Source organism: Sodiomyces alcalophilus (assembly GCF_042370955.1).
Source record: "Sodiomyces alcalophilus JCM 7366 unplaced genomic scaffold ACRALscaffold_1, whole genome shotgun sequence".
Classification (NCBI taxonomy): Eukaryota; Fungi; Ascomycota; class Sordariomycetes; order Glomerellales; family Plectosphaerellaceae; genus Sodiomyces; species Sodiomyces alcalophilus.
In genome coordinates, this window is record NW_027263532.1 from 2,326,799 (window position 1) to 2,350,365 (window position 23,567).

The 23,567-nt window shown below is 48.5% G+C and overlaps 4 protein-coding genes across 4 annotated transcripts; 2 read left to right on the forward strand and 2 right to left on the reverse strand.

Annotated features, from left to right (window-relative positions):
- Positions 1-1,113: 1,113 nt before the first annotated feature.
- Positions 1,114-3,747, reverse strand: ACRALDRAFT_2095780 (uncharacterized protein; the record flags this gene model as incomplete). The annotated part of the gene is made up of 9 exons (XM_071022741.1): positions 1,114-1,789; positions 1,852-2,114; positions 2,186-2,254; positions 2,306-2,344; positions 2,406-2,964; positions 3,019-3,226; positions 3,289-3,433; positions 3,511-3,556; positions 3,647-3,747. 9 exons carry the CDS (start codon positions 3,745-3,747, stop codon positions 1,114-1,116), a joined length of 2,106 nt encoding a protein of 701 aa, XP_070879084.1.
- Positions 3,748-13,887: 10,140 nt separating this feature from the next.
- ACRALDRAFT_2038784 (uncharacterized protein) lies at positions 13,888-14,280 on the forward strand (the record flags this gene model as incomplete). The annotated part of the gene is made up of 1 exon (XM_071020905.1): positions 13,888-14,280. The coding sequence occupies one exon, from the start codon at positions 13,888-13,890 to the stop codon at positions 14,278-14,280; it is 393 nt and encodes a 130-aa protein (XP_070879085.1).
- Positions 14,281-18,672: 4,392 nt separating this feature from the next.
- ACRALDRAFT_2094857 (uncharacterized protein) lies at positions 18,673-19,902 on the reverse strand (the record flags this gene model as incomplete). Its single annotated transcript, XM_071022690.1, has 1 exon — positions 18,673-19,902. One exon carries the CDS (start codon positions 19,900-19,902, stop codon positions 18,673-18,675), a length of 1,230 nt encoding a protein of 409 aa, XP_070879086.1.
- Positions 19,903-22,022: 2,120 nt separating this feature from the next.
- On the forward strand, positions 22,023-22,889 carry ACRALDRAFT_205906 (uncharacterized protein; the record flags this gene model as incomplete). The annotated part of the gene is made up of 8 exons (XM_071021863.1): positions 22,023-22,155; positions 22,188-22,264; positions 22,347-22,380; positions 22,441-22,486; positions 22,537-22,605; positions 22,656-22,681; positions 22,718-22,814; positions 22,880-22,889. 8 exons carry the CDS (start codon positions 22,023-22,025, stop codon positions 22,887-22,889), a joined length of 492 nt encoding a protein of 163 aa, XP_070879087.1.
- Positions 22,890-23,567: the final 678 nt, after the last annotated feature.

The following is a 23,567-nucleotide window of genomic DNA, read 5'->3' on the forward strand; positions in this document are numbered from 1 at the left end:
GCCACACGGAAAGCCGCCTCCCTGTGTTTCACAGGACACTGCACGAACGCTTTTGGCGAGATCCTCGGAGACGTTTCCTGGGTCGATCGGTCGTCGGGGTTGGGCCAGATGTTTCCTGGTGATTGTGCTGGGACTTTCCTGATTTCTTTGCACCGTCGTGCGCTGGGTCCCGAGAATCCTCCTTCTTGGAGGTCTGGTCTCCACCAGACGCCGGGGCTTTGCCATCCCGGGTTGAATCAAGAGTAGTGGATTCCGTGTTTGGCGTGTTGGGGTGGGTGGGAACGTCGCGAGGACCTTCTTCCGCTTGCGAAGACATTGTCGGTGTCCAAGTTGATTCGGCTGAGACGGCTGCTTTGATCAGAAATATGCGATTCAGTTGAAGGATCTTGGCTAAAGGTTCGGTAAGATGCAAAGTGTAGTATTCGGTGGTTATGCAACGGTGATTTTGGGGATGGCAGACATGTTCTTCCTGCAGAGGACAGAGGAGGTGGTCCGAAGGCCGTATATTTATGAAATACAGATCGAGAGAGGCACCCTGTGCGTCATTCTTCAGGACTCATCGCGCCAAATGATGATGGGTGTCGTGACTGTTGACGGAAAGAGTCTGTGTCGGCTTGTCTGGTAACGCGAACGTCACCCTGCTCGGATAAGACGGAAAGGTGGCGTGGACAGTAACACCCGGAGTGTCGCATTGCGGTTACTTTTATTGACCCTGAACATCTATCTGCTTGGCGCAGAAGTAAGGGAAGGATGGAGTCGCGGTCATCGGGCTGCTTCAGCCTGGTGAAGACATATCTGCCTCTGGCCGTGAAAGGACGGACAAGTGATGACTGTTATTTTTGACTCGGACTCCCTGAGTTTCCCTTCCACATGGTGTCCATAAGTCACAGCAACCCCCGAGAGACCGCGCAACATCTCGTTGAACGTCCCGTTAGCAGGGGAGCTGCTGGTGATAGTTGCGTCGTTGGAGTGCATCCCTCGGGTGTGTGAGGTGGGATCGTACGTGGGACACCATGTCCGTTCCACTTAGTTTTCCGGGCCGCAGCAGATCAGGTCGCAAATACCATTGTCGGCGAAATCCCTCCGCGAATTTGGTCTGTCATTCCTTGTCAGTCACAGATCCACCCGCTTTCCAAAGCGCTCCTTGCCAGACTCACCTCGCATCCCCCCGAGCGCCTCAAATGCCGTAGCGTAGTTTTCCAGCGCGGCGGAAAGGGACGTCAGCCCGCCCTGTAACCGTGCCAGCAGGGTCTGTGCCATGGGCCCCGGCCACTCCGCCCCATTCTGCGCATACACCATCTTCGTCTTCTCGTGTACCATGAGTAGTGCGTAAGCGGACTGCATTGCGCAGCAGGCAAAAGATGGCATAGTCCTCGGCGCAACGATACCCGATGTCGGACTCAGCATGCATGGACCAAGACACAACTGTCCGGACGGGTTGGGATACGGAATGTCGTCAAACGATTGAGCAATGATGAGGCCCGCCTTGAGACAGATCTTGGCAGACTGGTGGCTTGTGAAAGGAAAACCAACGCCGGGCACGGATAGACCATCGGAGTATGATGACAGATGCGAATGCGGCGACGCAGAGTTCGAATTGGAAGGCGTGCACATGGCTGGCGTCGACAAAGCGCTGCACGCGCAGGACGGCCAACGTTGTAGCCCAGGCACGCCATCAGCTTCATCTGATTTGCTCGTGAGATCGCAATGTTTCCTGCTGAACACGGGCGCATCGGCAAAGGCACAGTATCGGTGGCATTTGATTCTCGCACTAGAATGGCCGTCAGTACTCCCTTATCAATGTACTTGTCGTCAAAGAGGCTCCAGAAACAGGCAGTGTGTCGAGGTAACTACCTGTTCAGCTTAATTCGAGCTATGCACCGAATTGCCCGCGAAACCACCTCTTCCGTCGGGTCGACCGGTGTTGTGGTAGAAGATGGTAATATCCAGCTATCGGCCCTGCTGACCAGCGGCTCCAGAAAAGTCTCGAGCTCGTGCATTCTATCATAGATAGGGTTCATGTCGCCGTGATTGGAGACAGTCTTTTTGAGGTCTTGGACAAATTGAGTCGCCTTGACGATGGCTCGCTGCGCTTGAATGAGAATCTCGAAGCCCTGCAGCCCCTGTCAGCAGTGGTGTACTAGAGCGCGTTGCCTCTCACTCGCACGGATGGGCATCAAAATACCTCGGAATCGGATGCCAATGTCGGGTATCTGGCGGTAATGGTCGGTGCGAGTGCCGCGAAACTTGGCTCCTATGACAATGTAAGCGCAGGGCGTTATCCAGCAGAGAAAACGAGACTCACCACGTTGGCCACGACGGCGCTTTGACTGGCACAGATGTACTTGAAGATCGTCAATCAAAATACTCATGGCCCCATCACAACACACGAGAGCAAGACCTACTGTCATCCACCAAACCCGGCTTCTAGCTTCTGTGTACTCATCCTCTTCCGTAGAGCAGTGCAGAGACAACTCCATAGCCGACAGGAGGGCTTGTCCCGCCCTAGCCTGCGTCTTTTTGATGTTGCCCCGCTGGGCATACTCGTATATGCTGAGGATGTTCAAGGCGACAATGCTCTCCAGCTCAGGCGGGACAGCTGGGTGAAACGGATCGCGAGTCTTGTTGCTTGGCGACCTATCCAAGGCTTGGTGAGGTGCAACCGAGGATTCGGGGATCTCGTTTTCGTCTTCAACGGCCTCGATTGTACACTGCGCAAGGTACTGGGCATACTGTCGTCGAAAAAGCAGACATTCTCGGCCTGCGGGGTTCGGGTCGTCGGCGCACGGAATGAGGGCCAAAATCGCCGATATGGCCAGGCTAATGGGCCTTGAAAACGCAACGCCGTGCTCGAAGCGATCCGTGTCTGTCTGGAGCTTCGGCACTGCCTGGTCTATGGGTGTACTTGTGGGGGGTGGCAGAATCGGGAAGTAGGGATGGATGAAGACGTAGTAGGCATCGAGGCTTGGGTATAGTGAGTGGGGGAACAACGCCGACATGGGACCAAGCGATACTTACATCGCACGGTCGCTCTTGTACGTCCTCACCATAGGAATTGAAAGGTTATGGAGCCCGAGAGCAGCGTGAGGCGCGCTGTCGCCATTGGCAATAGCCGTTGACATGTTCGGCATGAACAAGCTGTCGAAGATAAAGTCGCTGTCCAAGAAGACATCCTGGAGCTGTCTCAGACCCGCCCCAGGATCGATGTAGTTCTGCACCGAAAGGGCTGTGGTAAAAAAGTTAGCCAGATGCCGGATGCATGGTCAGAGCCAGGGAGTTGAAGCACACGATTCTGGTGCAGATCCTCTTCCGAGGGAGTCGGGAAGCTAATGGGCTGCGGCTGCGTCGCATCTCCTGCTTTTGCTTTGTTCCGTACTCGAGCACCTCCCCTCCTGCTGGGTTCGTACAGACATTGCCGGTTCCTGGTATGGCACTGTCAACGTATGTGTGAGTCAGTAGTCATCCAGTATAGACAGCTCTAGCCTTTGAATTGATCAAATTTCCACGTACATTGGCACATGGCTTGCCACCGTCGCAGCGAGTACGGGATGCTCGACTGTGCAATGTTATTTCCTGGTTCAATAGCACTGGGGTTGGTAAATACGAGCCCCAGGGGCTCGTTTGGCGGTTCATAGACGGGACTTACCACGCAAGGCAAGCATTTTTCACGGGCGGGGTTGCAAACTTCTTCCTCGTTGGCACCGGCGCCGGAGCGGATTCCGACGTCGTCTCTGTCGTGGAGACCATCATCGGATTCAGGCCGGTGAGACGCCCGGCTAGGATGTCCGAGCCTCTTGCTTCTGACGCCGTGAGCGTGCCGTGAATCGCGGCGAAAGGGCAGGATATAAGAGTGGGTAGCGCCGGAATGGCGCAACTGTCGCGTGATTCGGGTCCGGAGCCGCCTCTCGTTCCGGGTATGCTTGTGTGCAGAGGAAGGGTAGGGAGGGTAATGGAATTGGACCAATAGATAAGTGGAAAACACTGCTATACACGAGGGACACGCGCTCTTGTCAAGGATGAGTCGAGAGGCAGATGGGCAGCTGATAATGGAGGCAGGAGTTTTGGGGATTACTCATCATGGAGATAATGTCACGTGACTAGTCACGTAATTCAATTTCGCCACATCGCATCTTCTCCAACTTCCCCCTAAGGGCTCCATGGTTCCCATACACGCTTCGTCCGCCCATCTAACAAGATCCAATAGACCCTCCCTATGTCGCCATTGGCGAGACCTGAACCCCAGTGCAAAACTGGTGGAACCGTTTGAACGCAGAGGCGACGTAGATTTCCGTCCTTGCCTTATGAACCACATCCTCCTGGTCGTACTCGTCCCAAAGGCCGATTCCTGGGTGCAAGATTTCACCCGTCTCATCGATTATTCGCGGAAATAGCATTGCAATAACGGATTCTAGCTTGGAAGCGGATGCCTGGGCCGTATCAGCGGGACTTCTCGACTTGCTGTCAAGCTTGTCGCATCTCCGGGGCGGATTGTCCCCGTAGTAAATGGAGTCCCAGGAATGAGATAACCGCCCGGCCGAGATGCGGTCCTTGGACGTCTGAGCGCGGCACCAGATTTCGAATGCCCTCCGAAGCAACACCCGAAGCCTGTTCTTTAAGTCCACGCTCTTTGTTGCGGCTACTAAGGGTAAGAACCACTCGCAGATGCTGCTCAACGCCGATTCGACAATCGAATCCCGGACATCATCATCGTCAGTGCTAGTTAATCCGAGCATCAAGCTTCGGAATGTGATCATTGATCGTTCGCCCTGTGTAGAGAGATGGTCGAGTACTTCCTCGGCGGGCTGTTTGACGCCTTGGGGGACATAAAATGGGCAAAAGATGAAGTTAATCAGAGCATCCGCGATACGAGCTCGTACAGCGGTGCGATACAAATGTGTGACGTTCGGAGATGTACTTGGATCCAGGAGAATATTCCTATCTTTGATAGGAGGTAAGCGAATCTTTTTAGTAACGGGGTGTGATACAAAGGCACGAGGATCGTACAGCTGGGCCGAAATGCCATCACTGTTAGGACAAGCCACCCACGCAAGATAGATTTGCCGGGACTGAACTTACCACCGTGCCTGTGTGAGGCAGAAACATAGAGACTAGGATGTCGCAGTTGTTAGACAATGAGTCGAGATCTTTCCGTCTAGGATAACCGTGGGTGGTCAGCAATTTCCTTGAATGTCATGAGTATCCCCACGAAGCTCACAGTGTTTTCCGCTGCTCGTAATTGAAGTACTGCAGCCGTCCATGACCCACGTCCTTCTGCAAGGTTTTGAGCTCAAGCTGCGAGGCATGCAATGCCTCCAGATTTAGCTCAGCCCCTTTCTTATTCTCCATCAGAGTTCTGGAAAGTTCGCTGTTCTCCTTCTCGGATGCTTCCAAGCGCGTCTGGAGCTCGGTTCTTCTCTGTTCCGCCCCGGCCAGCTCTATCTCCTTCTCATTCAGACTCTTAGAAAGTGTGTTGTTTTGCTTCTCAAACGCCGCCAAGCGATCCCGTAGTTCTGCTTCTTCCTGTTCCGCCCTGGCCAGCTCCATCCCTTTCGCACGCAGAGCTGTCAATTGTTGGCTGTCCTTATTCTGGGCCTCTTCCAAGCGCTTCTGGAGCTCGGTTCTTTTCTGTTCCGCCCCGGCCATCTCTGCCTTCTTCTCCTTGAGACTCTTAAAAAGAGTGTTTCTTTGCTTCTCGAACGCCGCCAGGCGATTCCGTAGTTCTGCTTCTTTCTGTTCCGCCTTGGCCAGTTCCGTCTCCTTCTCCTTCAGACTCTTAGAAAGAGTGTTGTTCTCCTTCAGGAACGCCGCCAAGCGACTCCGTAGTTCTGCTTCTTTCAGTTGCGCCCTGATCAGTACTGCCCCCTTCTCCTTTAGGCTTTTAGAAAAACTGCTGATCTGCTTCTCGAACGCCTCCACGAGCTTTTGGAGCTCATCAAAAAGCTCATCTAGTGCTCGAGAAGAATAATCGTTCACCCCTAGGTGTCTGCCGAATCTCCGTCGGAAGTCTTGTGTAATATAGGCCCTGTGTCTCGATTCATGGTCAAGTTTATTCCTCACATCGGTGTTTTCGGCCTCCAGCTCCGCCAAGGGTCTATGATGGATGCAGGGTCGAGACATGCTGTGTGGCAAGTAGGTATCTCTCCGTCAAAGGTCGCGTATCGAGTGCTTCGTGTAGCGGTCAATGCAACGGGCCTCGCTGCAGAGAACGAGTGAGGGGGTGTTGCCCTTCTTATCTCTCTTGGACCTCAAAGCCCTGATTGCGAGATGGTGGCATGCGTAGGCAGCCAAGTAAGGCGAATCGCAATAATCTCAGTGCAGTGATGTTTTGGCAATGGGATACATATGTGAGAGGCTGGCCACATGTAACGTACTGACGAATAGAATCAAAAGGCAGACGCTGTGTTACCCTCCCATGGCGCAAGGTCCAAGCCACGGCCTGACCTCACTTGAAAAGGAGCTTGCAGGATACACATTGGGCTCTGTTCCATCTCTCTCCTTACCCATGAGGCATGATACTACTCGCAGCAAACAATGGCAACGGCGGCGGCAATGGAAGCAGTCAGAGTGCCCTTTAAGAGAAGGCAGGTGGAAGTGCGAGATGTCGAATTCTAGGTCCGCCCGTTGCAGCCTGCAAATCTAATCCAGGATAGTGGGTTTTGAAAGTTGGCCCGCCTCGACCAAGTTCCAACGAACATCTCCTCAGACCAATCCGACGTGGTTCTGGAACCGAGGATGACAGAGATGCATAATACCGCATAACGCACATCAGCAGACACGAATCGAGCCGGCGGCGATTGGTATTCGAATTGATCACCGTTCAAAAACGTACAGTTCGACAGACTCCATCTCTTGGCCGATGACAGGAAGAGGCAAGACCGCCTTCTCGATAACGGACCAACCTTGCTGCGCCATGAGGCCGTGCAGGGCCTCCTCCGAGGAATGGCGCGGCTTCGTCGCCAGGAGAACCCACGTTGCTGGGGGGCTAGCCGCGACGTCTTTCCACGCCGTGTTCGCTTCATGCAATGCAGAGAGCGTCCCCACTAGAGCCGGCAGCATGTCGACATTGTAGGTGCAATCACTCAGCACGACGAGGGGCCAAGGTCGGGAGCGGACCAGGGGACCGAACGTGCCCTGCCGTCCCTCTTCCCAGTCTAAGCTCTCAAATTGCGTCGGACAGGCAGTTCCCGGCGGGGATGGCGGAGATCTGCGAGAGATGTTGGCCAATGCTGTCTCCTGCGCATCAGGGAGGTCGGTCAGGAGGACGAGGGACCGCGGCCGCGCAGACTCAGTCAGGGCAGATGCCACGGCAAGGCCGAGGATGCCGACACCGCATCCGAGTTCGAGGACGTTCAGCGGCTGGTCAGAGGCGAGGCGCTGGCGCAATCTGAGCAGGGATGAATCCCGTGCAGAAACGGGCTCGTTGTGAAGGAGAAGCGAAGCCGCGACCAAACCGGCATCCCAGATATGTCGGGCAATGCTTTCCCCAATGCCCTCCTCTAGCTCGAGACATGACGGCGAATCCTCCACACCGATGCGCAAACGGCGAATGGAAACGTGGGTACAATTGGTTCCCGGCCCATGCACGTCGGCCCACGCGGGCATGATTCTGCCAGCATCGGCATGGCTGAGGGAGTTCATGACATCCCAAGTACTGCCGGCCCATAATTGGGCGGTTGGGAAGATGAAGACGCGAAGAAGTGCGGATGTCTTGGGCAGAGTAAGCTCGAACTTGAGGGCTCTCGTGCCGGGCCGCCATTCGAGAATCTGGTAGGCCTTTATGTCGGCAGGCCCGGGTTTCTGGCCGTCCCTGTCGGCAGCCGCCTTATACACGCCAGCTTTGAGCTTGATGGGGGCGCCTGGGTTGAGGAAGGAATCGCCTAGGTCGGTGGTTATGACCACCGAGACGCTCACGGTGGACACATTGGCCTGGTTGTGGGAGAGCGAGGGCGGGCGAAGGAAGCGGATGTAATGCATTTCGACATCATAGCCAGAGACCGATAGAAACCATCGAGCGCAATCGCTATCGATTGGGAGGGGCCGGCCTGGCAATGAGTGTTGAAATTCACAATTACAGGCGGTAGGATGAAATGTTGTTCTATCACGGGTGTTTTTGCAGTACGTACCTGGGGAGAAGGGAAGCGAGGTCGGCCAAGGATTTGATTGTTGTATTAGTCATCATTTTATTCTCGGTTGCTGTTCGTATTTACCACGAGAGCAAGTCTCGTCCTTCAACATCACCAGTCGGTATGGTCGTATCTTCTGCCATGCCATTCCTAATCTTATATACACTGAGCCTGACCCACCTCAAAGGTGGTTATTCATTTAGTACAGGTACCTGCGGTCGGCCGTTTTCTGCTAATTTTACTGCTAAGTTTCGTGACTTACGTTCACAGTATCGTACCAGGTACCGCAAACTTAACAATTATTAAAAAGTCCTTAACAATTATCAAAGGTACTTCCATAATATATAGGCGGGCCAGCCAGATTATAAGTCACTGTCTTGCACCCCACTTATTGTACGGTATGAATCACTATTTATACTAACTTCTAATACTGTGTTCTAATGTATTTGCCCTATGCCTATGTACCTATGTACCTTTCTGCCTATGTACCTATGTACCTATGTACCTATATACCTATGTACCTATGTACCTATGTACCTATGTACCTATATACCTATGTACCTATATACCTATGTACCTATGTACCTATGTACCTATGTACCTATGTACCTATGTACCTATACTACCTTTGGAATATATAAAATAAATACCGTTAAGGTTCTATTCTTTACGTCTATAATAATATATAGTTAAAATATATAAATAATATAATTAAGCTCTATATAAGTATAAGATTTAGAAATAAATACTATATAATAGGAGGTTATATGCTTATAATATATAAATAGTCTTAGATTTAGGGTATATAAAGTATATACTTTTATATAGTATATTTACTTTATAGCTTATATAACTACTAATAACGCTTATATTTTAAATTTATATTATTTATATTTATTATAATAAACTATTTAACTTATATTTATCTTTAAAAGTATTATTAATTACTATATATAGCTCTAAAAGATTAAATAGATATTTAAGAGGTATTAAAGAAAATATAATATAATATAATATAATATAATATAATATAATATAATATAATATAATATAATATAATATAATATAATATAATATAATATAATATAATATAATATAATATAAAATAATATAATATAATATAATATAATATAATATAATATAATATAATATAATTATTATTATTATTATTATTCTCTTACTCCGCTATCCTAGCTAATCTAATCTAGGAGCCCGGCTTAGGCTATACGGTCCTTTTTAGCTAGTTACAGGGGGGAAAAACCTATACGGGTAGAAAAACTCCTATACTCTCCTCGTTAGGGTTAGTGCCGCGTCGGGGCCTCGGGGGTCCCGGTGGTGACTTAATACGTATCTAGATCACACCTCCAGTCTAGTGGCTAACAGGAAAGTAGCAGGCTAGGGATCTGGGTTAGCCTAGGGTGCGGCATACTTATATAGGGAGCCGAAAAAGGGCCGTAGCGGTCCTATCTACCGGGGAGTCTCCCTGCATCGGGGTGGCCGTCTTTATTTGCACCTTCCCTTTAGGCGGGGGGTTTAGCAGGCGCTCCTGCCTTTATTATATATACCTGCCGAATTCGGCAATCTTCCATAACTATAGTTAGGTTAATTAAAAATTTTAAGGGCCTCCGCCCTTCTTCTTATTTTTCCTCCTTTAACCCTCTCGTCACGATATCGTAGGTTTACCCACGGGCCGCCCGCCCCTCTATTCCCGTCTCCGCGCCCGGCTCTATGCCGCAGTTACTAATAATACGTATCTGAAGATACAGGGTCTTTGATATCATCAAATTATAAGTGGTAGCGCGGGCGGGAGGCCAGTGGTTTTAGAGCGGGCTAACAGGATAGGCTATAGTTAATCACACAACAACAACAACGATTAGATTAAACAACAAGAGAACCGTCACTATGAGTAAAGGGGTGCCGTGGGGGGTGCGCGTCGGTTACGGGTCCGGTGCTAACTGTTTTCAAGATGCCTCCTAAGAAGAAGCAACCCAAGAAGAAGAACAATGCTCGTCACTAATATAATATAATATAATATAATATAATATAATATAATATAATATAATATAATGTAATATAATATAGTACTCGATCGATGATAATATATAAGAAAATTAAAAGACACGAGTAAATAGTAATTTAAAGGTATTCACGTAATATTATATAATCTAAGCTTTACACTAATAAGATATCTATTTTCGATACTCTATAATAAATATGTATATTGTTAATTAATCTAAATATTAAAACTAAACCTATAATAGAAGGTTATATAACTACCAATAACTATATTTATAAGAAAAAATAACTAAGATCTTACTTAAGTATATATAATATAGCTATTATAGACCAAGAGTAATATATTAAAATAACATAAAAAGTTAAAAATCTACTTATAAGTATATAGTTAATTAGAATATATTATATGATATAAAGTGCTATATTATTTAATATACTATGCTTCTAATAGAGTATACTATTAAGAGAGAGAGTATATTAAGGCTAAGAAATAAGTAATTGAAAATATAATAGCTAAAATAAGTATATAAGGTTAAGAGAGTAGCCGGGGATTGCTTTATAGGACTATATAGTCTATAAATAATATATAATACTATATCAGAGGCCGTGTTACTTAATAGTCTATACTTATAATAATTTATACTATTTATAAGAAATAGTAAGAGGTACTTAGAGGCTGAAAGACTATTAACTTAGAGACTATAGAGAGAAATCAATAGAAAGAATTTAGAGGAGCGACCGAGGGATAGTAGTATAACTAATAAGCATAGAATAATGAACTTAATTTCAATTATATAATATTTTATTACGGCTATTAATGTTAGTACTTACTGTCTTTATAACTCTTAGACTTAGTTAATTATATCTGCTTACTTAGTATAAATAGTAAAGGGGTTGATTATTATTAGTTAATTTAAAGAGATATAATTAGGTAGTTATTAACTAATTATTTAGTTATTTAATAGTCTTAAAGAGTAGAACGATTACTAACAATAAACTTTCTAAAATATATATATATATATATATATATTTATTTATATATCTAAAGAATATAATAGATAAGTTTTATTTTAATAAGCTAAGAATACCTACTATTAGACTAAGAGAAATAAGCTAATTAATATTAGAGAGACTAATTACAGCTATACGATCGCTTAATAATCTATTATATTAGGAGCCCGCTTAAATTTATCGTATGGGGAGCCAGCTAAAAATCGCAGTCGCGCCTAAGGGGCGAGCGTTAGGGCTATAATAATATATACTTTAAAATATATAAAGACTATAATTAAGTTCTATAAGTATTATAGTATATAAATAGTCTTTAGTTTATATATTTTATATTTATAATGATAAACTTTTAACTTACTTTTATTTTAAAAGCATCATTAGCTATTATATATACCTATAAAAGAATAAATAAATCTATAAGAGATATTAAAGAAACCATAATATATTAGTGTTATAATAATAAAATAAGAGAGTAGTAATAGAAGTAATATAATAAGAGTATGACTAGCAAGTATATGATTATATGGTACGTTATAGTGATTATTAGTATTAAGACTTACTTTTAAGTTATAAAAATATAAAGAACTAAAGGAGTAAAAGAGAGAGTAGTAACTATAGAAATAAGAAAGATATCAAACAGATATAATATTGAGAGTTATTAGTTAGAGAGTAATATATAAAAGGATTTAAACTATCCAATAGTAGTAATAGTAGCGTTATATATTACTCAATAATATAATATGATATAATATAATATAATATAATATAATACTCGATAATATATAAGAAAATTAAAAGAGAAGGGTAAATAGTAATTTAAACGTATTTACGTATATTATATAATCTAAGCGTTATACCAATCAGATATCTATTTTTAGATACTTAAGGATAAATAAATATTTTATTAATTAGTCTAAATATTAAAACTAAGCCTATAATAGAAGGTCTTATAATTAATAATAACTATACTTATAAGCAAATAGCAGTAAAGACCTTACTTAAGTATATATAATATAGCTATTATACAGTAAAAGTAATATATAAAAATAACTTAAAAAGTTAACAATCTAATAATAAGTATATAGTTAATAAGAAATATGTTATATTACATCAAGTACTATATTATTTAATATACTATGCTTCTAATAGATTATACTATTAAGGGAGACTATGTTAAGGCTAAGAAATAAGTAGTAAAAAATATAATAGCTAAATAAGTAGAGGTGGCTAAGAGAGTAGCCGGAGGTCGCTTTATAGAGCTATATAGCCTATAAATAACGTATAATATAACGGGCCGTGTTACTTAATAGCCTACACTTATAATAAAATATACTCTTAATAAGAAATAGTAAGAGGTACTTAAAGGTTAAAAGACTACTTTTAACTTAGACACTATAAAGAGAAATGAATAGATAGAATTTAGAGGAGCGGCTAATGGGTAATATTATTAGTTAATTTAACAAAGTATAATTAAGTAGTTATGAATTAATTATTTAGTTATTTAATAGTCTTTAATAGTAAAACGATTATTAATAATAAACCTTTTAAGAAATAAATAAATATAATTATTTATATATATAAAGAATATAATAGATAAGTTTTATTTTAATAAGCTAAAAATACCTACTATAGGTTAAGAGAAATAAGCTAATTAATATTCGGGGGACTAATTACGGCTATATAATCGCTTAATAATCTATTATATTAGGAGCCCGCTTAAATTTATCGTATAGGGAGCCAGCTAAAAATCGCAGTCGCGCCCAAGGGGCGAGCTTTAGCTCGTGCTTCACTTACGATTTCAACTTGTCAACGAACAATGACGAACATTTCAACCAACCCATGTCGGCAGTGTCCGTAATGGGCGGCCACGGCGCTCTACCGACGAAACAACCAGCTCTAATACCAACGATAGCGGTGATGGTTCCCTGGGGATCGATGACTTCGTCGACGGAACATGCCTCGCTCTGTTTAGCTACAGGTCCGCCGTGGATCTCAGGAAATATCAGAGCCAAACATATGCCTTTTCCGGGGAGAAATTCTGATCAAATAACGAAAGGGATCGCATTCGACCGGCCGCCCATCACATACGCCCGAAGATGTGCTCGCGCCGCGTCTTCGCACCACCAAATCCGACATTGTCCATCTTACCCACGCCGACGTGAGCTGGGGACGCCAATCTTCGGTGAAGCCATCATCTCGTCGAAGTCCCTCGAGCCCCGTACACCGTAGCGACGGACAACGAGCGCGCGTCATCCCCCCTCCACGGCGAGATCAACCGCATCCAACAATTTTTACATCGTCTCCTTTCCCTGACGCCGGCAAATCGGCCGGAACCTCGAGAGGACTGCGTCTTCCTTACTTCCCACAAGCTCTACAGCCTCTGCCTGAGCGGTATCGCCCGTGGTCGGTCTTGCGGGGTTGTAACCCTCTTCACCTAAGAGGACAACCACCGCCGCTCCATGATTTCGTTCGAATATCGATATTCTCAAGTCCGCTTTCCGAATCCGGTCCCAGGGCGAGGCCGACGACGCCCTCATACACCACCCGTTGTGCAACCGCGACAGCAAGTTCTTCCGGGCCCACGAGCAACGGCGGGGCGAGGTGGAGAGGGTCAAAGGTGTCTACGATGGTTTAAGTGAGGCATATCAAGAGAATAAGGTTGAAGAACATCATAAGATCGAGTGTGTGGAAGTACGACCCAGAGGTGCTTCTGCAGTAACAGGAGCGCACTGTCTTGACGATGGCGTGGGGGGAAGGGGCATGTATGTACGACGGGGGGCGTGGAAAGGACGTTGCAGCCAGCAGTCCCACGATGCAGGCCCTCGGATGGCTCTGGGGTATGTTTCCGTTGGCGAACATACGGGACGTGACGAACGTGGCGGGCACTACGACGATGCGCGGGTGGGATCGCATCCAGGGCGGCGGGGCTGACTTGGCAGCAGAAAGGACGAAAACGCCAGCCAGTGTTTTACGAGCATTGTTTTGGTTCCTGTGGCTTTTCTCCCCTATCCCTTTCGCATTCTGTCGTATGGTTCCCATCTCCAACCTCCTCCGAGGTTTCTATGTCTGCTGTCAGTCTTCGTCCAGCAACACGACATCGGGGCAAAAGGAATACTATGCGACCAACTCTTAAAACATATCCAAAGCTGCTGTCGCCCACGTCATTCCCACCGTGTCGCAGCTCAGATATGCCAAAAGCATAGAAAATGGATTGCTCTCGCAACGGGGCATAAGTGAATCCTCACAACGCCGGCCAACCCCCCCCCCCCCCCCCCCCAGCCCAGCCCTGGACACCTCGTCGTCGAGATCCCGCTACAGACCATCTCCAAGAAATCAACCTGGTACCAGCACAACAGAATCCCGTTGCCATCCCCCTGTTATGGACCAAGTTGTGTCATGGTAGATATCGCACTACTCTACCTACCTTGTGTACCTACAGTGCCTAGGTAGGTACGTACATTCTGACGCAAATAACCCCTCAGCCCCTCATCCGACCAGAGTCACGTCATCAGTCTGTCTATTCCGGGAAAGGGAGGAGACATGCATATGGGCGCAGTAGCATATGTACAACGTACATGTGCCGCAGCACTCGTTCCGTTCCATCTGCGAGATGCATACATTTTGGGAGTGTGATTGGTGGCATGTCAGCCAGTGCACTCACTCTGGGCATTCTCTTTCTGTTGTCTCTTCCTAGCCCTCCATCGCACGGACACTGCCCCCTGTCCAAATGCCAGTCATCCGGGAAACCCCCCGCCATCTGGGTAGAAACAGCTTCAAGCATCTTCTCCCATTTTCTGCGTGCATATATATGTATTAATAATTACTAGGTGGCTTCTAGACGGCTGTGGAGGGAGGTTTCTACTGCAGTGTCACCTAGGCCGGGCGAGGGGGCCGCAGGAAGAATGCCATCCATGTCGGACGTTCGGTCTTCAACAGCCGTTCGGAGAGGATCTAAACCTTCAGAGCCTGGTAGAGAGGACTTGATACGATCGATCCTCTATCTCTATGGAGTACACAGCCTAGCTTCACTATGAAAACATCAGTGCCCTCCGAAAAACGGTATTTTTGGCTCTCAGCTGCTTTACCATCACCATTCTCCCGTCGATTCATCGTCACATCCATGTTGGATTCTTGGTTCCTTGGCATCATGCGTCCCCTCACCTCTGAATAATACTTGCGATTCGCTCCTTATTTCCTCCTCCATCCCAGCCACCTCTAATTATCCCACCGGCAAAGCGCACCCTATCATGTCATACCATGCACCATCCCGCCACAGGACATTATATTCCTGACTGACTCGGCTGGCCCCCGACTATTCGCCCCCTCCAAACTGGTAGCATCTGTCCCTTGCCCGCACACGTGGGCGCGACGAGGATGGGCTCATCTGCCGATTTACATCGGCCCATTGGCCATCGAAGCGCTCGTCGAATAATCGCACACAGTGTACTGTGAGTCGTGTAGGTCTACAACGTACTTCGTAGAGCACACTGGACATGATGGTGGGGGTGTGCAGGTAGTGCTTACGCCCGCAATACCTGCGTTCTACACTAGGCTACTGTCAGGAACCGCCCCTAGCCTTCAACAGATGGTCAACGGGAAAGTAACCGGATCGAGCCTCAAAATGTGGTGGCACGCCGCGCAATCTTCGGGAGCGGGATGCCGTTCAGGATGCCGAATTAAGCGCCGGGAGCATCCCACGGGTGGCCACCATCACACCCCAGGTGGACCAAAAACGGAAGGATTATACGAGTATCGACAATCTTGAACGTTTTTGCGATGCTCGTATGATAGGTATCTCGACTCGAATGGCAGACCAGACACGATTCCCAACAATACCCACTCCTACGTCACCAAAAAGAAAAAAAAAGGAAAACGGGGAAAAAGCAATAACGCTCAGCCACAACAAAGATGGTTCCAAATCTAGGTATTTCGGAAGCATGACCGAGACATGCAGAGGCTGCCGTACCCGCTAACCGCACTTGGCTGTTGTGTGCAGGTCATCCTGGCGGGGTTGCCCTTGACCCTGCCCTATCACCACCATCGACAGGAGAGAAAGAAGAAAAACGGCACATTTACCATCGTACAGTATGCACGAGTTCCGACTCATTTCAAATGGATTTCCTCCTCGGTAGGGAGAATAAGGAGATGGAAACATAGAGAGGGCGACTGGTGCGATTCTGGTTTTCAGTCCTGGAGGGAAGGATGGTGAGACCTCCCAAGAGCCAATAAAATCCCGTCAGTCCTCAGTTTTACAATTTATCGTTTTTTGTGCGACTCGGCAACATGCGCCAAAGATGGATTTCTTATTTTGATTTCTTATTTGGAGATTCACTCGTATACCCCTGAGGTATGTAGTAGGGAAAAGGATGCACATTCCCACCAACGCCAGGGAGAACCGAAGGAAGGTGGCGGGGTTCGGTGAGTCTCGGTGAAACAGTCTGTGACATGTTTCTCGACGGGCGACGATCCATCATCATCCGTCTTGTACAACGTACACCATCTGCTCAGCTGAAGCCAAGCCCAGGGACACGGGCTATGGCTTCCTTGTTCAAGACTCCAATTTAGGATATGCCAGGGTGCATACTTCGCTATTGGACCGTTGAAAGCGAAGAATATCAACCATTCGGGTGCTTCGTCAGGTTTGTCAATATCTGCCGGAAACCGAGGACTCGAAGTATCCCACTCGGCACGTTGCGGAAGGCAAATAAATTGTCTGTCCCTGGAGAGAGCCAAGTTAGGTGCTTATTGACCCATTTGTTTTGCTTCTAGTCCAGCGACGCCCGATGCGTACTATTTATTCCAGGCTGCCGAGGCCTCGAGGCTGGGCCGCATCCTTTCGCTCGCCAATACAGCGAAGGGATGTGGAACGCCAGAGTCGGCCTAAAGGAGCAGAATGTAAAAGTACGATTTCACATCATTCTCGGGTCGGGTCTCAGCCCATGATTAATTATACACCTGGCCTCAGTAGCACTCGGGTCGTCTTTACTTTCTATTCCAAATGCAAGTCCGTTCCTCCTACCGTGACGCGCATTGCATCGCATGTATCGTGGCATCAGGTAACCATGCCGCGCGGCAGGTTGTAGATCATCTCATCTATTCGTATACCTTATTATTTATCATTCGGAATGACTTTGTAATTTCCGTCACATGAAATCCCAGCCATTTTCAGTTCGTCCATTGGGGAGTTGGGGACTCCCGTCGCCAAGAGTAGAATAGCCCGTAGCTGATGAAGTCATGCAGAACTATCACTACTCCAACAATACCACCCCAATCATCACACGACGAACCGTGTCCGGGAACAAAGTTGCCACTATAGAGTAGATCATCGTACGGCTTTGCGTTTGGAACGATTCACGCATAGATTACCACTACACTGAAAGTAGGGTGTGCACATAACATACCTAGCAAGGACATACAACGCGATGCATTTTTTTTACCACCGACCTGGCATGAACGTCTGCATTAACAGTGAATACTCGAGATGATGCTACCTGTAACGTTCAAATTAAAACACAAACAACACAATCTGCAGATGGCTATTGTGAGAATGTATGATTGTTCTATCTATCAGCTGCCTTTGTCATCCCCCACAGCTCGTCCTCCCTCGCGATAACAAAACCAATAAGTTCAGGAAGGGTATATCCATGCCAGCACAAATCACCGCCCCAACCTCCTCGCCGACTCGATTCATCTCGAGTCGGGAAAGGTGTTTGACAAACGCCACCGGTGCGAGTAATAGAATTTTGAAAAACAAAGGAAAGAAATAGGCGCCAAAGCCCGTCAGCGCTGAACCCGCGCCAGGTGTCGCAAGAAATCCTCATCTTCCGATGGTAGCTGTACTAGATAGGTATGATCGAGAGCCTGGGTGGCATCGATGTGAAATGACCCTTGATGTCTTCGCTCGAGTCAATAAAACAAAGGAAACATGAAAAGAACAAAAGCAAAATCCCGGCCTCCCATTTTTCCGTGCCCCGTACTTTTATCGACTGGCGCCGTGCAAAATGACATAAATCGCTGAGAAGACGAAATTCCATGGCCTCGTCGTCGATGGAACATCCGGCCTTCAAACTTTTCTTTCCTCCTCGGATCCGTGGGGCCCGGCGACGGACGGACGGGTATCGTAAAGGACAATTTCCAAAAAATTCTCCAAAGAAAAAGGGCCCCGATGCGTGGTAGCTTGCGCCTGATTAATGTTTATGGCAGTTGGTGAAAAAAGAGAGAAACCAGAAGTCCACCACTCGACAAGGATGAAAAGGAAATGCCTGGGTAAATCCGGAAAAAAAGGTCCTAATGGTACAATCGGGTTCCCCTGGTGCTCCGTCCCCTGGTGCTCTGGGTTGGTAGTACTCAAATGGGTATCATGGTGGTTCGACGGCCGGTCCATGGGGGGTAAATAGTTCTCTCCGCGGACAAAAGGGTGATGGGGAGGAGAGACCAATGGGTTGGTTGGTGGTAAAAATCCCTGAGCCAGTACCGTGGTAAGGGGAAAGAACAAAACAGGAAAAGGGAAAAAAATCCGGGCTCCTCATTTGGTGGGATTCCGGATAATGTCCTCACAGTTGGCGTCGAAACGGAAGTTGAAGAGACGAACACCCTGCATGAGCCGTTCCGTCTTGTCCAATTCCCGCTCCCGGCCGAAAAGGGTCTCGACGAACTCGACACCGGCGTTCTTGCCGAGTTGGGAGCCGCCCTTCTTGGTGCTCGCGGCCTTGAGCATAGGCTGCTCGCACGCCTTGAGAAGCTTGCGGAGTTTGTCCTTGAGCCGCTCGCCCGAGTCGATGAAGTCCTCGATGATGTCCCGGTTTTCCCTAGAACGAACTCGTTCAACACACTCTTCAGCACGCTTCACCTTTCCGGCCAGTTGAATGAGAAGAAGCCACAGGTCGCCGGCCACATCGGCGATGGGGGTAGACGGTCCATGCCGGTAGACGGTCCAGTCGTAGATCCACTTGCCCAGGGAGTTGGCGTCGAACACGCTGCCCAAGAGCAGGATGGGCTCTTCGGCCGGGTCCCAGTTCTTGAGCGAATACCCCGGGGGGATGCGGTGTCGCTTGGCGTCGGCCTCTGTGGCCTTGGCTGGGGCTGGGGCGGCGGCCTTCTTGGCCGTGTGGGAGCTGGCGGGACGCGTGGTGGCCGGCCGCTGGGGCACGGTGGCCGACGATCGGCGGGCGTGGGTGCTGGGAGTGGCTCGCGGGCGAGGCTGGGGTTCGTAGGCAGCGTCGCGATCGTGGTACGTGTAGCCGCCCTGCGGGTACGAGTGGAAATCAGTGGAACGTCCACGAGCGGCGTCAAAATAAACATCTTCGAGGTACGTCCTGCCACCCGACTGACGTGACTTTGCCGGGATGATGTAGGTACGGCCGTCGACCTCGATGATCTCGTCTTCATCGGATTCTCCATGGGGGGTGGAGGACCGGACGTAGACGAAGGAACGCCGGCGCTCGTCCCTGGGACGTGTCGGAGTGGACCACGAAGCCTTGCGCGAATGATGACCACTACTCACATTGGCAGTGGCATAGTAGCCATCGCTCGTGTACCGAGGCGACGCCGTCGGGGGACGAGGACTGTACTCGTTGTAGCCAGTGCTGGCGTTTCGGAAGTGTGCCCGAGTGGCTGGTCGCTGTGGTGTGCTGCTTTGGGCGTAGTAGGCGTGCGATGCCCGAGGCGATGGTGTTGGTGTGGCGGACTGAAATCTTTCCCGGCCGTAGTAGTACTCGTCGCCGGGAGTCGAACTGGTGTAGGGCGAATAGGCCATCTTTTCTTTGTTGTCTGTCTCGTCTTCTTATTCTCTTTCTCCCGAATCTCTTGCGATGTCCCTCGACACCCAAATAAAACCTCCTGCCTTACTTCTCCTCCAAACGTCGTCGAATCTTTGTTTTCGTGGCTTTCAAGTCCAGTCCGGTCGCGCCGATGTCGAGACGCGTGAGAATAGTGACACCTGTCACCTTGGTATGCGGTCCGAGAAAGGAGGGATCAAAAACTGTCGTCTGTTGCCGGACATGTCCAGTATTGTTCCTGTGTCGATATCCTCCGGGACTGGAAGGATGGAAAAGGGCACCAAGCGAGATGGGGAATCTGCTCGATGCTGGAATGTGCTGGATGCTTGGGGAAGCTGCCAACACGATGATGCGTTTTTTTTTCTTCTTTTCTTTTCTTGTCGGGGCTCTCGCGCTAAGCGATTACCAAATGTTGCGATGTAAAGTGGGAAATGATTTTGGGTTGGCAAAAGCCACAATTTGTGCGAAAGAAGAGCAAAAGAAGGGGGGGTTGCGTGAGGACGAGGCCTTTTAATATTCTTACCAAAAATTTGTGGGTGCCGGACCGATGCGCGGCGTCTCCTGAGGGAAGGGGGGTGTGGCGGGAAGAAGAAAGTGTCTTGCCTAACAGGGACAGGGGGGGTAATGCCAAGGGAGACCAGGGCTCACGGTTTGAGGCTAAGAAAAAAAAAAAAAAAAGTGAGAAAGGAAAAGTACCGGAAGCTCAGCCTAATAGAGACGGTCAGGGGGAGGGGGTGACGCCGGGCGTTGACCCTAGTCCAGGTTCGTTGAATAGTGTGGCTCCCGTCTACCCGGAAGCCAAGATGGTGTGAATGTATCAACTCCCGTACCGTACGGTGGAACATGTACGTTCGTACGGTCCAGAAAGGAAGAGCTTTTGGTTCGGTCAGCCTCATACCGATTCAGCCACACCGTGTCGAAAGATTTCCCTGACACGGAGGCCTTGTAGGTGCTGGTGAAGTTAAATGATGTAAAATCGAGACCTCGTTCACGAAAATGGCAACCGCGAACCGCGAGATGCCAGAGGATAGACAGAGATTCAGCTTCCTACTCCTCCGTAGGATCCTCGGTCTACATACGCTGCGGTGTAATGTGATACGAATAATGCGCGCTGACTCGCCGAAATTAGTGGCAATAAGGGCTGTGAGCAGCCCTTGGCCGGTGCGTCCTGAATATACGTTGTATGGCGCCGCCCCTGTCGACGACAGGAATGGAATGCGAGAATAGGTTGTCGCCTTTTCCCGTCGAGTCGGGTAGGACATTAATTTTTACCTCTGTGGCCGAGACGACACAGTACAGCATAAGTCGGAAGAGGATGCCCGCCTCGAGAAGAGAGAACCAGGCTGCCGTCTTTATGAAAAAAATCGGTCCTTACTCGTCGCCAGCCCCTTGGACTTTACCTTCCCAGTGTAACAAGGAACGGCTGGGTGGACAGGGTGTCTCCCCCGGTGAAGGTCCTCCACCGAAAACTCCGACGGGTAAGCGAGATTGGAAGGTACATGGTACGGTACACTACTGTCAAGGAGCACACGGGCCCTAACAGCACCGGAGCGGGATCTCACGTCCCAGTGCCGCGTGAAAATTTTTCTCCCATGAAGACCGTGGTCTTTGATTGCCGCAATCACACGGCCTTGGACAGGGGGCTGTGTTAATTGTAATTGCGAGAATAGCCTGGGTTACAAATGCGTCACCCAAAGCCAATCAGCTGGCGCCGGCGGAATTGAGGCCCAGGCATGCAAGGGATTATGTGGACTCGGAGAGTGCGATTCCTCGACCCATTTATGTGGAATATGAAAGCAAGACAGATCATGAAGGCAATGCCAACAATTTAAGCCTGGCCGCCAACAAGAGACGAAGGGTGTCTCGCGATATCTGTGCTGCCTTGTCGTCCGTCAAAAAAGTGGCGGTGGTGGTAGGGCGAAGGAGAGCGGTGTTTTGTGTTGGGATGGTTTCAAATCGCCTCGTCCCGATGGTGATGATCTTACGTTGTGCTCTGCACTCGCCTCGCATCGTATCCACCAACGAGAGAACGAAGGCTTGATAGCATACGCAGGTGCGTATATAAGGGCGGCCTGCGAGGTTCCGTGGCTTTTCGAGAATGCGCGAGAAGGAATGCGAATGGGTCCTGGGGTTTCCTTGCCCTAATAACACTATCAACCATGCGATGGATGTGTTTCTGTATCGCCGTTCGGAGAGTAGAAAGCTGATTGCTGGGGCAGCGGAACTTTCAAGTGGAAACGGCCATGACGTCCAAATTGCCGAGGACCTGTAAATGTACGAAAGAAGAGCGGCCAGGGCGGTTTCAGTCCAACCCCGTGCGACCTAGGAAAGCACGGTGCAGTGGCAGGATGATGCCATAAGCAGCGATATCTAGTGAGTGAGAATATGGGAGAAACATAGATCATGTCAATAAACTTGTCAGATAAATATCCACATCAGCAAGGCCACGGAGGTTGGTGAAGAAGGCAGAAAGGGATAAAAGGGGTATAAGGCCGTCAATGATGAAGGTCATGAAGTTTGGAAAGTGTTACGATTTTCTGGTTGGCAGGATCTTGATATGATGTCTATAGATATGGGTAATGGGGCAGCTCATGGGTAGAGTGCAACTGCAGATCGAAGACATGCGATGATCTTCTTACGACAGTCGTCATCACGCCGCCCAAGGCAACTTGCCTTACGAAGTCCTGTACATACAATGTACAAAATTTACACCGAATTCTTGATTACACAGCAGAGGCACGGTCCGAGAGGAGGGGAGTGGACAATTAGCCTCTTTTTGGCGCCCTGTCATAGGCCAGGTACTAAGTACATATGTACTTCGCTACTTGGCCCCTTGCCGCGCCGATTCAATTCCGCCACTGCCCAGCGCCGCTACTACCCCGCGTCCAGAGTCATGCCAATAACGATAACTTCGTGATGTGCTGTCGTACGTGCTTTGTACACAATTCCATACAGACTGTCATAAGATGCGTCCACTTCCTATAGCCTGCGTCGTCAATGTTTTCTCCTGTTTCTACTGCTCTCTCATGTAGCCGAGTAACGATAGCCGAGGAGAGCACGAGGGGAAGAAAGCGCGTCACGAATATCAAATCATGCGTCCTCACATCCTGCACACCTCCACCTGACGGGAAAACAAACAACTCAGGGTCCGATCCCAGAGCTCACGATTGTCATTTCGCGAGCTGAGTGGAGGAATTCGTCGAATATCACAAGGACGCTTGTGCATGGTGACGGAATAACCTGGGGTACTTGCAGCGGCTACGCACGCTAACCGCTAACGGCCGATTCACAGAGCCAGAACGTATCTGGAAGGTACGGTACACTACCAGCGTTCAATTCTTCCCAGCCAACGAATAACGGACCGCAGACGAGAAGAGAAGCCGGTGTTCCATCACGCCCACTCATAGGGATGATGCGAGTTTCGTTTGTTTACCGTGTAAAAATATCGCCCTGGATCCTTCGTTGTTTGCAACAGAGACAGGTCCCGGGAAGTCCAGCGGCTAGTGCATCTCACAATACAAGTGCCCATACGAATACTGTTTCTCCTGAAAATCATATCGCTCCATCATCTCAACTATGCTCTTTCGTCCCATCTCGCCTGAGAGCTTTACCGTACTTGGCCTAAGTCTAACTGGGGTTCGCG